A 16653-nucleotide genomic window follows, 5' to 3' on the forward strand; every position below is an offset into this window, starting at 1 on the left:
GCAGTCAATGGTTGCAGCTTCAGCTGGCGGAAGGATCTTTAGTTGTGGGTATGTCCCTACTTGCCCTCCCTCAGAAGGCAAAGAAGTATTCCTGCTCCTGGCAGTGAGGCCCGTGGGCCACAGTGTGTTCCTTAAGATGTTTGTGGAAATTACTTTGCTGCCTCTGCAGGGCCCAGGTCAGACCCCCACATGTTCCTTAGGCTTGGGTTAGGAAAGAACAGCCAACAGGGATACTCCATGACACTGGAAGGGATGACAGGGTTTCCTGAGATGGATACCCACAAGAATCTCTGCTGTCCTTCAGCTGCCTTTTTGGACCTAGTGGCCAAGAGGTGAGAGGAACTGAGTCTGTGCTGTGCTACTTCCCTGATGCTCTCTGAATGTCAGGCTTGGACAGAACAGTCAGCTTGGGAAGACAGAGGCCTGGGAGGGAGGGATTGCTAAAGTTTCATCCTGGAATGATGCCACCCTTGCTCCTGGGGTGCCCCTGGCCTTCTTTGACCCTTTGTCTAGGCCATATCACCTGCTCCCATGGGTCTCCATTTGTCACATGCTGGCCCCAGATTAAATCTCTGCAACCCCACAGATGGCTCCCATGGGTTCTGGACCGGGTCACTGGACCTCTGACAGGGGCACACCTTTCTTTACTGGTGTCAATCAGCAGTTCAGATTTTATCTGTCTGAGATGGACCACCTGTTGCCTCATCACCAGGGCTCTGTATCACCCTCTACTTCCCTGGGCATCCAATGACCACCAGCCCTGCAGACTCCCAGGCCCAAACCCTCGGCTATCCATGACTCCTCTCCACCTGAACCCTTTCCTCTTGGGAGCAGGTTGGATTCTGCTTGATATTCAGTGCTGGGTCAAAAAAACTCACTGATGCTCACCCACTGCCTCCTTGACTTGATTCTCATAAGTCCCTCCATAGCACTGCCAGTGGCTTTGTCTTGGATGAAAGTCACATCCCATCATTGATTTTCCAAAAAACCCTCCTAGGCCACCCATCTCACTAAAAGCAGAAACCCAGGTGCTGCCCTGTTCTCCAGGATGTGCAGGATTCCGACCCTCATGACCTTGAACCCCATCTCCACCACGTCTCCCCTCCACTCTCTGGCCCTCACTTCAGGTCCTCTCCATGGGGGTCTTTCCTAGCCTACTACATGGGGTGCCCCTTCCCATCAGCTACTCTCCATAACAGCGTCATGTGGCACTGTCCTCCCCTACATTTGGGCCATGTGTGGACACTCTGCTTCCCTGCCTATTTGCTTGTGGACCAGTGTCTCCCTGTGGAGTGTGAGCTCTGTCAGGGCCATCACCACCCTATTCCCAGCTCCTCCTGCAATGCCTAGTACTTAATCAAGCTTCATACTTACTAGTGGAATTAAGGAATGTATCCAAGACTGAGTGATACATAAAAAATTAAAAATCCAGTAATGCATGAATGCAAGTTATGAGATGAAACTATTAAAGATAGCCATGAGTTCTTGAGTTCATAAATCAGGCAATTGTTCCTGGACAGGCATACAGAATGTGGCTTACGTTGAAAAATGCCAGGGGGGCTGGCAGCAAGCTCAGCGATGTGGCCAGCAAGAAAGTTTTCTGGAGACTAGGGAGGGGTTGTGGCACACTTTTAGACTCTGCAGGAGCTTGGTACCTGAAACATTCTTCTATGATTTGTCCCTACAGGCCTCTCTCCAGCCACACATTGCCACTACCTTTCCCAGTTATCACTTTGAAACTGTTTCCAGCCACTTTGGGCAAAGTTTGGAATTCTGAGCTAACCAGATGCTCTAGATGGGGTCTTCCATCAGTGACAGAGGTCAGGTGGACTGCCTGTTTGCCTCTAGATGGCAGTACAGAGGACACAGGTTGACTCACAGAGACAGGGCACCTTCCAAGCAAAGGACTTTGTAGACACTAGAAACTTCCAAAAGGAAATGTGGCTGCACTCATGGAAAGATACAGCAAGTGGCAGAAAACCCAACTGAAACTTCTCTGGAGAGAAGAGAGGGTGAGACGGGAAAGGAAGAAGGGACAAGCTGCAGACATGGCCAGGTCCAGGGACTCAGTGACATCCTCGTGCCCATGCTTGTGTTCTCCATTTCCATTTGGAGTTCTGCTTTCCTATGTTGGTCTCTTCTCAGTTTCTGCCCCTAAGTGCAGTGGACAGTTCCTAGAAGCTTCATGTCAATAGTATATCTTTCCTGCTACTCCAGAAGGAAGTCTGGACATTGAAACCTAGTCAATGGACTTGATATTCACATGCCCTTCCTGGGATTATTGGAGCCAGGGAGGTGACATCCAGGGATGGGTTGGGCCTGAGTTCCATTCCTGTGTCCCATCTGACCCACAGTTGAGGGGAAACTCTGACTTCTGATTGGCTGGGCCTGTGTCTCATGCCATCTTAGTGGCTAGGAGTGAAGTCAGCCCATCTGAACCATGTGGACCAATGTATGAGGCACTTGTGAAAAGTCTCCAGATAGAAAACCAAAATGCTTTCAACACCCAGAAGCCCCTCAGGCCCTCAGGCTGGGGTAACTCTGCTGCCAAGATAGATGAGTGGTTCTCCCTTGTCATTCTCCATGTGGTTGAAATCATGAGCACCTGGTTTTGGTTCCAGGATCCTTTTGTTCACCCTTCTGTCTATGAGATTCATTTACATTGTGGCATTGTGTCTGCCTTTGCAGAATATTCATCTTGCCTGTGATATAACATTATACTTGGAAAGAATAACTGCAGTTTATTTCCCCACCCTACTGCTGATGTGAGTTTGTCAAGGCTGTCCCAAGCAGTGATGTCACAGTCACTCTCACGTGTCTCTGGGCCCATCTGTTGAGGAGTGGATGTGTTGGTGCAGGGCACAGGTGTGTTTACCTTTCACAGATTCTGCCAGAGAGTTTTCCAAGGTGGTCATATCAGTTTGCATTCTTGGAAAGTTCTGAAGTCCCTGAATTTGCTGACATCTGTGAGAGAGAGAGAGAGAGTAATGGGTCTGGGCTTTGTCCAGAGCAGAGGGTTGAGGCTTTTTGGCTGATGAACTCTGAGTCCTGGGAACAGAGAGAGGGAAGGAGATCTGGCTTTCTCCTGTCCTGTCTCCTGTTCACTCTCTATCCTGCACAAGCCTTCATGGGTCTTCCACTTTTTCACTTTCTGTGGAATTATTTCCCTGCCACCTAGCTGGGGAAGTATGGTTGAAGACTTCACTTCCAGGGTACTGAGGGCAGGAGAGCAGGAGTGCATTTTCTCAGAACCCAGGCCTTTTGTTCAGAGCTCCTGGTAGGTCTTCCCTTGTGTGCTCATCTTGGCCTCACCAGATTAGGTGACCCAGTATGTCCCACTGACTTCCCCACTTGGCCAAAGAACATATGGCATCATAGACAGATTCTCCAGGATTCCTGATAGTCCCCCAGGTTTTGAATAATAAAGGAATGCTTTGGCTTGGCCATTCTAAGAAAGAGGAACCTCAAATAGGATGTGGTTTCACAATCCAAGGAATCCTCTGCCAGCAGCAGTGCCCTAGAAGGACAAGGCAATGTGTGAATCACACTGCTCCAAGCCACTTCCACATCCCACCAGGGATGTCTGGCCCCAGCTGGCACTGCCACCAGAGAATATCACTCTTAAATTAAACATGTCTGTAGCTGGGCACCACTACACATGCTTGTCATCCCCACTACTCAGGAGGCTGAGGCAGGAGGATCGCAAGATTGCATTCAACCTGGGCTACATAGTGAAACACTCTCTCAAAACAAATGAAAACTGAATGTCCTTTCAAATACTTTCAAAAGTCATTTAAATACAGGAGCTGTGATGTTACAGTAGGTAGGGAAGTTGCATGGGATTGTTTTCCCTTTTTTTGTAGTGCTGGTGATAGAACCCAGGGTCTTGTGCATGCTAATTATCTCTAATACTGAGTGACCTCCTCCAAAAACATTGATGTATTTTATTGCATTAATAATAAAAAATTTTATTTACCAAAAAGAGATCATATACCAAGAGAAAAGATGACTCAGAGTAGGAAGAAAACATTTCCACTTCATTTAATCCACAAAGGAATAGAATGTAGAATATATAGATTCTATAAAGTAACAAGAATAAGATAAATAACCCCGCAGGGCACATGCCAAGGTTACAAGTAGGATTTCTGCAAAAGCTAAACATTTTGTGAATTATCAGCGAAAAGCAATTTAAGCAAAGTAAGCCAATTTCATACCCATCAGATTGGCAAAAATGAGTAAGTTTGACAATAGCAAATGCTGAGGGTAATTTGGAGATCAAGCATGAGCTCACGATGGGCAGCACCACGTTGAGAAAAACATGGGGTACTTGAGCAAGTGAATGATGGATTTATACCTATCATAGGTTTCACTATATGGAACTCTTGGTCACTTGAAATGTAGATAGTGCACAATTGAGGAATGAACTTCAAAACTTTCTGTTTGTTTGGGAGGCAGCTCAGTAGTAAAGCAATTGTTTCACATGCACAAGGCCCTGGGTGCCATCCTCAGAATTGCACCTCATCCCATGCCCAAAATAACCCACAGTTTATTTAATTTACATTAATTGAAATTTAGAAATTGATACCTGGTCTTTATCAGAAAAGCTTTATTTGTTTGGGACAACTTGGGTTGGTGAATATTTTTAACCTATAAATAGTGTGAAAATTGAGTAGACAAAATAATTCTTGTGGTATTTGTTTGGGTTGGGCTGGGGATAGAACCCAGGGCCTTGAACATGTTAGGTAAGTGCTCTGTGGTGGCCATGATAGCATCTCGCTGATACACAATTTCCAGAGGAAAATTATTTGGTCTATGGCTCTGGGCCCGCTGTGAGGGAGGCAGATGTGTCCACCAGGGTGAGAGGCAGCCAAGTGCAGATAGTTATCTGGGGCAGTAGGAGCAGCAGCTACCTGGGCAGTGGGGGCCCTGTGGGAGGAGAACACCATGTGCCCAGCTGGGAGCCCTCAGCCCTGAGCCTCACATTGCCTGAGGCCCCCATACACTACTCTCAAGGACTCTCTGCCTTTGCTTCCTTTACATGTCACGTGGCCACAGAGAAATAACAAAGCAGAATGCCCCTGGGGATTGACTGTCTCATGGAATTCTGGACCCAGGAGGAGAAGAATCAGAGTGTGGTGGTTGACTTCCTTCTGCCCACAGGGATCTACTTGAGCTTTCCTGTGTCCCGCAATGCCAACCTCAGCACAATCAAGCAGGTACTGCCTGGTCTCCTGTCAGCCCTGGGAGCTCAGAAAGACAGAGGAATTGTTCCTCACACTTGAGAACCTCAGATATAAATTTTGAAAAATATACAATATCAAGAACTTGTATAAAATGGGTGGTTAAACTCCACTTACTATCCAAATTCAGCTTACCCCAAGGCAATGTGTTCCCATCCCTAGTTACCAGAGGACCAGCTACTAGCCTCAGTTGCCCTTAAGCCTCCAGTGCTGAAATGGAACTTTGAAAGTTTGACTCACATTATGCTGTCTGTCACTTTAGTGACCACAGTCTGCTCCCAGACACATACGGGCCTTGCAGGAATTTGTCTTTAAAACTGTTGCCAACATAGTGCCCATTATCCTTGGAAAGGGTCCTCAGGTTCATTGAATAAATTTGAGGATGAATTACTGAGTCAAAGCAATGAACATCTGCTTTGGTAGAAGCTGTCCTGTGACTTTCAATGGGGTTGTGCCACTTACAAACTCGGGTTTAATGGGTCATGCCTTGGACTGCCCGAGGGCAAGAATTTATTTCACAATTTTAAAAGCTATTATTGAGAACAAGAAAAAAATGATAGAATCAATGGATCACACTTGAGGGATTTTTTTTAATATCCTGGAAATTTTCTCTCTGCCTTCCTTCCATTCTTCCTTAAATTTTTCTACTTCAAAAGTAGCTGTGTGTGTCCCCAAATGTTCTGGTGGCTGAGTCAGGAGGATTGTAAGTTCAAAGCCAGCCTCAACAACGTAGTGAGATTCGAAGCAATTAAATGAGAACCTGTCACTAAAGAAAATATGAAAAAGGGCTGAGGGTATGGCTCTGTAGTTCAGTGTCCCTGAGTTCAATAATAATATTGGTCCATAAAATTTTGGAAAATAAGAATGAGAAGGAAGAGACCTGCCTGTGATCCTGCCATAGAAGACAGCCACAGGCACTACCTTAGCCATTTCCTGTTTTCTAACCACATTCTAACTAAATTCTGATTATGAACTTTCATGACTTGTTTTTCTGAGTGACTACAGTAATATCTTGTTCATATTCTAGTTCCTGTAAACATCATTATATGGTTCACTTGATGTGCTTACAGAACTTCAAACAGTGTGCCTAAAGTTGGAACACTACAGTAGCAGACTTGTCCCTGGAGTCCCATCTCTCACTTCATTGTGGTTTTGGTTTCTTCATATTTTTATTGATATGAAACTTTGTGGGCTATGTGTTATGTGTCACAGTGGTTCAGCTCTGCCATGGCTCAAGGCCACCATCGCCTTGGTGGGGTGAAAGCAGCCCTAGATAATGTGTCTAAGGCAGGCGTGGCTGCTCAGTCCCCAATCTCCACACATCAAGTGCTTCAGAGAGCACAGGGACAGGAAGCTTGCTGAGTAGCTGGTTGGTCCCAAGGGCCAAAGGGTTCCTAGGAGGTGATGTTAGGGTCTCCCTTTGCCCTCTATGTGGCTCATGCAGAGTGGGATGCCCAGACTAGAGGCCTCTGACTGCCTTCCAGCAGCTGTCATGGCCAGCAAGGCTGACCATAACCATTCCTCCCAGATGCTATGGCACGAAGCCCAGAATGAGCCCCTCTTCCACATGCTCAGTGACCCCAAGGCCTACGTGTTCACCTGTGTCAACCAGACCGCAGAGCAGCAGGAGCTAGAGGATGAGCAGCAGCGGCTGTGTGATGTCCAGCCCTTCCTGCCCATGCTGTGCTTGGTGACCCACGAGGGTGACCGCATGGAGAAGGTAATCAACTCACAGATCAGCCTCCTCATCGGCAAAGGTAGGGTTCACAGATCAGCCCCCACCTTGGCAAGGTAGGGCACACCTGGGTGGCTGGTGCCACATGCACCTGCACTGAGCCTGCTCCTGCCCTACAGGCCTCCACGAGTTCGATTGCCTGCAAGACCCAGAAGTGAATGACTTCCGCACTAAGATGGGCCAGTTCAGCGAGGAGGCAGCTGCCCCCCGGCAGCAGCTGGGCTGGGAGGCCTGGCTGCAATACAGTTTTCCCCTTCAGCTGGAGCCCTCCACCAGGAGCTGGGGGGACAGCAACACCTCTCAAATCTCCAACCCAGACCTGCTGGTCAATGTCAAATTTGAGGGCAGCAGGGTGAGCCCATAGCCTATGTCCTAGGGAGGCTGCCCCAGCTGTGGCACATGGGCTGCTGTGCCCATGGGGACCTTCCACTGATAAGACACTCCAGTGTCCCAGGCCTCCAAATTTCCCTTCACTCACTGGCATCACATGGCATTTTCCAGGTATGCAGGCATCCCACCAGGTAAGCTCACCAAGGCTGAATTGGTCCCTTAATTCACTGGACAAGTATTTCCTGGGTGTCTGCTGTTACTTTCACCAGTGAATGACCCAGGCCCTGCCCTTGTAGGGCTCACACTTGGGGATACCCAATAAAGGCAGGCATGTGGCCTTGCCCCTTTTCCCCAGAAGCCTATGGGCCTGAGAGCAGCATGCCAACCCTCCCTCCTCCCCACGGGAGAGCTTCACCATCCAGGTGTCCACCAAGGATGTGCCCCTAGCGCTGATGGCCTGTGCCCTCCAGAAGAAGGCCAAGATGTACCAGAAGCTCACAATGGAGCAGCCTGAGGACTATGTGCTGCAGGTGAATAGGAGGCATGAGTACCTCTATGGCAGCTACCTGCACTGTCAATTCAAGGTGAGGCCTGCAAGGAGCCCTCTGCACTCTGGGATCCCTACCACTCTAGAAGGGGCCAGCACAGGAGTGAGAGAGCCAGACTGTGGGTCTCTCTTGGTTCCAGGGAATGGATATACCACCCATTGACAGTTCAATCTTACACTCTCATCTCAGTACATATGCAGCTGCCTGCACAGTGGACAGACCCCCCACCTGACCATGGTGCACTCCTCTTCCATCCTTGCCATGAGGGATGAGCAGAGAAAACCGACCCCTCAGGTCCAGAAACCACACACCAAACCGCCCCCCATTCCCATGAAGAAGGTGAGATGATGTCCTCCCTTTTCTTACCGTTTTTCTCTTCCTACCTCCTTTTGGCCAATCCTAGAGCCTCTTGGGCAGCACCAGGGCTAGGTGTTGATCCAGGGGACTTTGGATGGTGCAGTCCTTTTGGAGAGTCAGGGCCTTGAGCTGACACCCAGGGTAGGGTCCTGTCTGAGCTACTGCAATCCCAGATTGCCTACTTCTCTGCAGATCTCAGGGGGGCTGGAGCCCCTGGGCCCCTGTGTGGCAGATTAGTAAAGGTTGGTGTTGGCGACAGGTTTCTGAACCTTGCCATAAATTTGGGACCTTCTCCCCCTCTCCCCAGCCTTTCAGTAGCCAGGGGAATGAGCTGGGATTTAAGCCCCTCTCCTCTCCTCTCTAGCCTTCCTCTGTGTCCCTGTGGTCACTGGGACAGCCTTTCTGCATTGAGCTCATCCAGGGCAGCAGAATCAATGCTGATGAGCAGATGAAGGTAGGGGCTCGGGTACCAGGTGAGTGGACAGGTGTTTTTGTGTGTGTGTGTTTTTTTTTTTTTTCACAAACAGGGTGTGCTGTAGCCTGGAGGGGCAGCAGAGAAAGAAGAGTGGGAGGGTGTCACACAAAAGTCACCTGGGCACATTACTCATTATCTCTGCCTGGATTGGCTGTGAACCACATCCAAACAATAAGAGGGGAGGGGAGCAGGCCAGGGAGGCCAATTAATGGAAACCTGGGCCAAGCAACTTGTGGGTATTTGACTTTGGTGGAGCTTGTGGAATCAGACACAGCCCATTGAAGTAGGAGGCCCAGTCAGAGATGTGTAAGGCACCATAGAAGCTGGCTGCAGCTGGGCTGAGGTGCTTCCAGGGGTTACCAACCCAGGGGTGCCCAGAGTCTGGGGGACACTGCACATGGTTCCCCTGGAAGCTGAGCCCCCATGGGCTTGGGGAACAGTGCCCTGTTGTCTCTTCAAAAAGCACTTTCATGGCTCCTCTGCACTTAGAACCACCTGCAGAGGTGGATTTATTGTCCCACTTCTGGGAGGTGATGCCTGTCTGGGTCCACAGAGCATAGCATGTCTTGTCTGGGTCTCTTTTTTTTTGGCATTACTTTACAATCTGGGAAGGGGGTTGTGTCTGCAGGAGTCACGGAGGACTGGGTGGGAGCTGCTCTGGGGATGGGCTGGCAGGTTGGAACTGAAACAGGTACACTGGAGACTGGAGCCACATGGGGCTCAGAAGATGCTAAGCATGAAGGTAGCCAGAGCTGTTAGAAGCAGAAGGGACCCTGGAACTTCTGAACCCTGATGAGGAAACTGAGGTTCTGAGTTGACCCACAGAGTCAAGTGTACTGAGACTGGCTTGCCCCAGCGCATCCTGGGGTACCAATGCCGCAAGACACCTGTACCACTGAGCTGCCAGCCTACACACTGCTGGACCACTCTCAATGCAAGAAGAAGATTTGGACCCCTGTGTAAATGGGGACCTTCAAGGAGAGGATTGGAACTTTAGATGGGGTTGGGCCTTTACTCCCTCATCCATGCCCTGTACCCCTTCCCCAGCTGGTGGTGCAGGCTGGGCTCTTCCATGGCAATGAGATGCTGTGCAAGACGATGTCCAGCTTGGAGGTGAGCGTGTGCTCAGAGCCCATGTGGAAGCAGCATCTGGAGTTTGACATCCACATCTGTGACCTGCCGCGCATGGCCCGGCTCTGCTTTGCACTCTATGTGGTGATGGAGAAGGCCAAGAAGGTGCACTCTAGCAAGAAAAAACCCAAGAAGGAGGTGGGTTGGGCTGACTGGGAAAGGCCCAGGCCTCAGACACCCAGTGAAACCCCTTACTGGGGCCTCTTGCCATCCTGCTCCCACAGGCAGGCACCCTGAGAACAGGTTCCTGGGAGAGCCTGGGGACCCCAGTCTCTCTGCCTTCCCTAGTCTGGCTCCTTAGTCTGGCTTCCTGTGCTGCCTGAGTAACAGCTCATGAGTTGCCTGACATGAAATATCTAGCCCAGACCTGTGGTCCTTAGGGGTCCTGGAGGCAGCTCCCTTGGTGGAAGGACAGTGTTCTCAGGGGGACAGAAATGATGAGTGAGTGGCTGCCTGGGGAGAGTGTGGCTGGGCCCCAAGTCACTAGACCCAGGATGTGACTTGCCCCTTGTCCTGGGCCAGCTATGGGACTGGTGAGCTTACTCAAGTGCCTCTGGATGCTGGGTGTGAAGATGCAGGCAGCCAGGAAGGGATCTTTCTGGCTTAATTACTGAAACTCTGATAGGAAAGAGATAGCGGGTCCTTCCCCTCCTCCTGGGTCTAACTTGGAGACCTTCCATGCAGTCTGGATCTTCTCTCCTGCTTGGCCTGGAGACTGGTTCCATTCTGCATATGAACAAGAAGAGGCTCACTCTGATCTGTAGTATCCTTCTCCAGGACTGCCCAATCGCCTGGGTCAACCTCATGCTGTTTGACTACAAGGACCAGCTCAAGACTGGGGAGCTCTGCCTCTATATGTGGCCCTCTGTCCCAGGTGGACCCAGGCCCAGCAGGGAGAGGCTCTTGGAGGGTAAGGCATCCAGAACTGGTTCCCCTACAACTACATCTCTCCCTGCCTTCAGATGAGAAAGGAGACCTGCTGAACCCCATGGGTACCGTGCATAGCAATCCCAACACAGAGAGTGCTGTCACCCTGGTCATCTACCTGCCCGAGGTGGCCCCTCACCCTATGTACTACCCTGCCCTGGAGAAGGTCAGTGAGGTCCTTCTTGGAAGCTGAGCGCTAACCAGGAGCTTTCCTGGAGCTCCTCAGACGGGGTCCCTGGCCACCCCAGGCTTTGCCCATTTCTGGGGGCTAGGTTATCATGCTGATTTGAGGCGTTCCGGTAGCTATGTGGCCCACCAGGGGATGTTGGTGATGTCTGATGACATTTTGCTGTCACAGCCGATGGGAGAGGTACTACTGGCCTGAGGCAGGCTGAGCCTGGAGATGCTACTGAATGCCCTGAAGTATGCAGGAGGGCTCCCACCAGCAAGAGTGGTTGGCAGTAGTGCTGAGGTGTAGACGCCCTGCCTAGAGCCCTGCCAGTGCTGGCCCAGGCCTGGGGAGCTCACAGCAGGTACACTTGTTGCAGATTCTAGAGCTGGGACGTCACGGGGAGCATGGGCCTACTACCAAGGAGGATGTGAGCTGGGGTGCTGGTGGGGCATGGAGCCAGGTGCTGGGCTGGAGGCCTCAGTCTGCCTGCGCCCCTTAGAAGCTGCAGCTGCAGGGAATCCTGGAGCAGCGGGGGTTGGGAGAGCTGTATGAGCATGAGAAGGACCTGGTGTGGAAGATGCGGCATGAAGTGCAGGAGCACTTCCCAGAGGCTCTGGCCCACCTGCTGCTCGTGACCAAGTGGAACAAGCACGAGGATGTGGCCCAGGTGGGTGGAGAGGGGCACCAGGGGCACAGCTGGAGTAGAGAGATAGCAGTGGGCCCCCCACCACCTGACTGCAAAGCGTCCTCCAGATGCTCTACCTGCTGTGCTCCTGGCCCGAGCTTCCTGTCCTGAATGCCCTGGAGCTGCTGGACTTCAGCTTCCCTGACTGCCACGTGGGCTCCTTTGCCATCAGGTCCTTGCAGAAACTGACGTGAGTCCCAGCTGGGCACTGAGGCCCACATGCTGCCAGTTCCTCACTAAGACATCTTGCCCTGGCAACCTGGAAGTGGGTGCTGGGTGGAGATGAGCTTAGGCTGGCCTCACCCTCTTTCCAGTCACCTGCCAGCTGGAGACCTCTTTCCTGAGTTTCAGAACCCCAGACTCAACCAGCCTTCCTCCCCTACAGGGACGACAAGCTTCTCCAGTGCTTGCTGCAGCTGGTGCAGGTCCTCAAGTACAAGTCCTACCTGGACTGCAAACTGACCCAATTCTTGTTGGACCGGGCTCTGGCCAACGGAAAGATTGGCCACTTCCTATTCTGGCATCTTCGGTAGCTGGATGCACCCCTGCTGATTCCTTGGAAACCTAGAAAAGCCATGGGGGATGAGGGTCTCCTGCTGACCTCATGTTTACTGGGCTGAGGAGGGGCTATGTGCCACTCCTGGCCATTCTCAGCCCCATCTTCTCCCTCCAGCTCTGAGATGCATGTGCCGTCCGTGGCCTTGCGTTTTGGCCTCATCATGGAGGCCTACTTCAGGGGCAGCACCCACCACATGAAGGTGCTGATGAAGCAGGTGAGGCTCAGAGTGCCTGTGCCTGAGGCGGGCTCCCCTTCCAGGCCCCTTCACAGTCATACTCCTGGTTCTGGCTCAGGCTCATGTGCACTGCTGCTACTCCATTCTGCCCACCAGGCAGAAGCACTGAGCAAGCTGAAGGCCCTGAGCGACTTTGTGAAGGTGAGCTCCCAGAAGACCACCAAGCCCCAAACTAAGGAGCTGATGCACTTGTACATGTGCCAGGATACTTATCTAGAAGCCCTTTCACACTTGCAGTCCCCATTGGACCCCAGCACGATGCTGGCAGAAGTCTGGTGAGCCCCAGGCCTAGCCCCACCTGGAGCCAGGCCCTAAGCCCCCTCCCCACCCTAAGCCCCCAACTGCCCAGGGCAACACGGCCCTCTACCTGCAGTGTGGAAAGGTGCACCTTCATGGACTCCAAGATGAAACCCCTGTGGATCATGTACAGCAGTGAGGAGGCAGGCAGTGGTGACAGCGTTGGCATCATCTTTAAGAACAGGGATGGTGAGCCAGGCTGGGCAGGGGACATGCTGAGGCCTTGGCCTTCTCACCTAGGCCAATACTATTCTGTGGTAGGGCCCCAGGGGGTTCCCTGAGAAGACAGAGCTCAGATACTCTGAGCCTTGCATGGGTGTATAACCCACTAGAAACTCCTGCCCTTCCAGACCTCCGCCAGGACATGCTGACTCTGCAGATGATCCAGCTCATGGACGCCCTGTGGAAGCAGGAGGGCCTGGACCTAAGGTGGGGCCTCTATCCACCACCTGTTTGTTTGGGTCTGTAACAGGCCTCAGAGCCTGCTCCTGGAGGAGTTCCTGGTCTAAACTGACACCTCCCTGTTGGATGTGAGAGCGGCTGTTCTTACAAGAGGGGTAGGGGAGCTGGAGGGGTTTGGGTAAGGCCATTCCTGATGCTCAGCTCCTATTTCCTGGCTTCCTACCCCTTGGGGAGCAGTGCCACCTTCTTCCAAGCCCACTGACTCATTCTCTTCAGAGCAAACATGAGCCCAGCCAAGGTGTGCTCTGCAACTTGGGTGCCAGTTCTGTGTCTCTAAGGCACCTTCCCCAGAGCCCCACACCCCATCTGGCATCCTTAGGAATTTTAGCAGTATTCCCTGTGGTTTTGTTGGGTGCCTCAATTTCCAGGGGGTTCCAGTAGCCCCAGAGAATGTCCTTAACCATAGTGTCTGCCTGTGCCTCTTCTCATGTGCTAGGATGACCCCCTATGGCTGCCTTCCCACTGGTGACTGCATGGGCCTCATTGAGGCGGTGCAGCACTCGGACACCATTGCCAACATCCAGCTGAACCAGAGCAACCTGGCTGCCATGGCTGCCTTCAACAAGGATGCCCTGCTCAACTGGCTCAAGTCCAAGAACCCTGGGTAGGCTTTCTTATTCCTGGGAGAGGCTCCATAGAGTGAAAGGTGAGGGAAGGCCTGTGACAGTTTCCATGGCTGCTTGGCTCAGCTGAGCACTGGCCCACATCTGATTTGGGGTAGGACTGTTCCTGGGTGTCCATTTTTCATGGCTGTGTTATGCTACTCAACTCTTTGGGCGTTAAAACCACCACTGTGTTTAGTCACAAATATACAGCTTGAGTGGGTTCTGCTGTGGTTTGAAATAGCTGGTGCTATGGCTAGCATCTGTGATATTGCCTGAGCCCAGAGCTTCTACCAAGGGGCCAGTCACACACCTAGGGACTTGGCTGTCAGTTGTGCCTCTTTATGCAGCCTCTCTTCATCTAATACATAGACCTTGGCTTCTCTGAATGGTATTGTGTGGAAGAAGGGGGCAATTTCAAGCTGGGCATGGTGACCTATGCTCCAGAATAATGCCCTCCTTGTTGATTAACACAAGGCCGGATTCAAGAGGAGGGAAAATATAAGGAGCCCTGGTTTTCAATCTTCCCCACCCAGAGAAGCCCTGGATCGAGCCATTGAGGATTTCACCCTCTCTTGTGCTGGCTACTGTGTGGCTACATATGTGCAGGGCATCGGTGACCGGCACAGTGACAACATCATGATCCGTGAGAATGGGCAGGTAAGGGGCACTGTGTTCAGCTGCCCAGTGAGCTTGTCTTACATCCCTGGCCCAGTGGCCTCTCTGACCTACCCATACCTCCCAGAAGAGTGTCCCAAGTCCTGCTGACTTCCTCTAACTGGAATCTCTCTTTGTGAAGCCTATTCTCCCTGCCCTTCCCTCCCCTCAGCTATTTCACATTGACTTTGGCCACATTCTGGGGAATTTCAAGACCAAGTTTGGAATCAACCATGAGCGAGTCCCATTCATCCTCACCCATGACTTTGTCCACGTGATTCAGCAGGGCAATACTAGTAATAATGAGAAATTTGAAAAGTGAGGGTGCCCAGGGCCCCAGTGAGGGGACAGTGTCCAGCCAGGGGCAGGGATGGGGACATAACCCTCAGGCTAACTCCTGCCTCCACCCTGGGGGTGCTGCCTTCTCTGCAGGTGCACCCCAATCCAAGAGTACCCTGTTGGGCAGTGCAAACAGGAGGTCCATGAGAGGTGTAGGAGGCAGGTCCAGGCCAGGGGCAGACACTCAGTGGCAGGTGCTGGCTGGATGCAGAACCCCTGCTTGTTTGGGGCTGGGGATGGCAGGGAGGACCCAGGGATTTATCTATTTCCTCCACCTCTGCAGGTTTCGAGGCTACTGTGAACAGGCCTACAGCATTCTGCGGCGCCATGGGCTCCTCATCCTCCAACTCTTTGCTCTGATGCAGGCAGCAGGCCTGCCTGAGCTAAGCTCCTCCAATGACATCCACTATTTGAAGGTATGCCAGCACAGGACCACACCAGACTGGAGGCCAGGGTCTACCACAAACTTCACAAGGCCTCCTGAATGTCTACAGCTGTGGAGGAGCCTGCCTTCCCTATGTATAGTATAAAAAATGAGCTTGGCAGAGCTCATCCTGGTCAGAGTGCATCTTGCCCGAACAGCTCAGGGACCTAGGAGATTCACCTCTCAGATGGCGGCCCTCATGCCATCCCAGGCCCAGCAGTGCAGTATGGTGGGAAGTGGCCAGAATGTTGCACTTCCTGGGCCTATTCCCGCCCAGTTGCAGGTGAACTGTGATCTTGTTTGGTTATACCATGTGTCCTCAGTATCTTTCATGCATGAGATAAAGTCTCTTGTAGGTTTGCAAGACACTTTGCATTCCTGTCTTTTCAGTTAGTGAGAGGCAGAGTGGGAGGGGGTGTATTCCCTAAAGCTTCTCCTGCCCTTCTCTCAGCTAAGGTGAGGCTGCCTGACCCTCTGCTTGCAGTTCTTTTAGGAAGGAATTTCAACAACCCGAGGGTGCAGGAGTATAGGGAGGCAGAAGGGATTGCAGATGCAGCAGGGTCAGGATCCCTGAATGTTGATGCAGTTGTGATGATTCTGTCCCAGGACACCCTGGCGCTGGGGAAGACGGAGGAGGAGGGGCTGAAGCACTTCAGGGTGAAGTTCAATGAAGCCCTGAGGGAGAGCTGGAAGACCAAAGTGAACTGGCTGGCACACAACCTGACCAAAGACAACCGGCAATAGTGGCCACCTCTGAGCTGCCACAGGCTGACAAACCTGTCTGAGGACAGCTACCCTTGGTTGTCCTAGATGGGGCCTACACCTGAACTACACCTCATGGGAAAGAACAACACAATTATATTTTGTTTACACTAGTTATTTAGACAGACAGGAAATGTTTCAAGATGATGGGGAAATGTGATGGACATTATTATCCAAAGTAGATGTACAAAGACACAAATTTGTGAAAATATACTTTGTATAAAACAAGAGATAGGAAAAATTGTGTTTTATTTGTGTAATAAGAATTATAATATATTCCACTGTCATACATGTATAAAAAAAACTATAATAAAGAACCAAACAGCCAGGGCTGGGGTTGTAAGCTCAGTAGTAGAGTGCTTGCCTCGCACGTGTGAAGCGCTGGTTTTAATCTTCAGCACCACATAAAAATAAATTAAAATAAAGGTATTTTTCCATCTACAAGTAAAAAATAACAAAAAGAACAAAACACCATAAATGCAAATGCCTAGTGCAGAGGACGGGTGCTGCACTGAGTCCAAGCACGGTGCGTTGGGCACCATGAGGTTGTACCTTGCTCTTGTCTTAGGATGGGCATTCCAGGTCTTCCAGCTGGTGGATCTTGCCCAGCAAAGACTCACTTCCTCTTGGGGAAGCCTTATTCCCAGGCTCTCCACCTAGCAGTTACTTGGCCTCCTGTCCACTTAGGACACCTCAATCCCCAGATCACCTTCTGC

General features: G+C 51.3%; 1 protein-coding gene across 1 annotated transcript in view; it reads left to right on the forward strand.

Annotated features, from left to right (window-relative positions):
- LOC144256953 (phosphatidylinositol 4,5-bisphosphate 3-kinase catalytic subunit delta isoform-like) overlaps positions 1 to 16280 on the forward strand; it is a 34424-nt gene extending 18144 nt beyond the window's left edge. Inside the window, exons 4-25 of the mRNA XM_077802880.1 lie at positions 5056 to 5216; positions 6769 to 6997; positions 7095 to 7327; positions 7728 to 7889; positions 8043 to 8192; positions 8575 to 8664; positions 9733 to 9954; positions 10594 to 10690; positions 10779 to 10909; positions 11292 to 11342; positions 11415 to 11582; positions 11669 to 11790; positions 11986 to 12129; positions 12274 to 12373; positions 12491 to 12669; positions 12768 to 12880; positions 13042 to 13120; positions 13590 to 13757; positions 14292 to 14415; positions 14585 to 14730; positions 15035 to 15167; positions 15782 to 16280. Coding sequence (XP_077659006.1) covers positions 5073 to 5216; positions 6769 to 6997; positions 7095 to 7327; positions 7728 to 7889; positions 8043 to 8192; positions 8575 to 8664; positions 9733 to 9954; positions 10594 to 10690; positions 10779 to 10909; positions 11292 to 11342; positions 11415 to 11582; positions 11669 to 11790; positions 11986 to 12129; positions 12274 to 12373; positions 12491 to 12669; positions 12768 to 12880; positions 13042 to 13120; positions 13590 to 13757; positions 14292 to 14415; positions 14585 to 14730; positions 15035 to 15167; positions 15782 to 15919 — 3123 coding nt within the window. The 5' untranslated portion in view covers positions 5056 to 5072 and the 3' untranslated portion in view covers positions 15920 to 16280. The remainder of the gene's footprint in view (positions 1 to 5055; positions 5217 to 6768; positions 6998 to 7094; positions 7328 to 7727; positions 7890 to 8042; positions 8193 to 8574; positions 8665 to 9732; positions 9955 to 10593; positions 10691 to 10778; positions 10910 to 11291; positions 11343 to 11414; positions 11583 to 11668; positions 11791 to 11985; positions 12130 to 12273; positions 12374 to 12490; positions 12670 to 12767; positions 12881 to 13041; positions 13121 to 13589; positions 13758 to 14291; positions 14416 to 14584; positions 14731 to 15034; positions 15168 to 15781) is intronic.
- Positions 16281 to 16653: the final 373 nt, after the last annotated feature.

Source organism: Urocitellus parryii, chromosome 9 (assembly GCF_045843805.1).
Source record: "Urocitellus parryii isolate mUroPar1 chromosome 9, mUroPar1.hap1, whole genome shotgun sequence".
NCBI classification, from domain to species: Eukaryota; Metazoa; Chordata; class Mammalia; order Rodentia; family Sciuridae; genus Urocitellus; species Urocitellus parryii.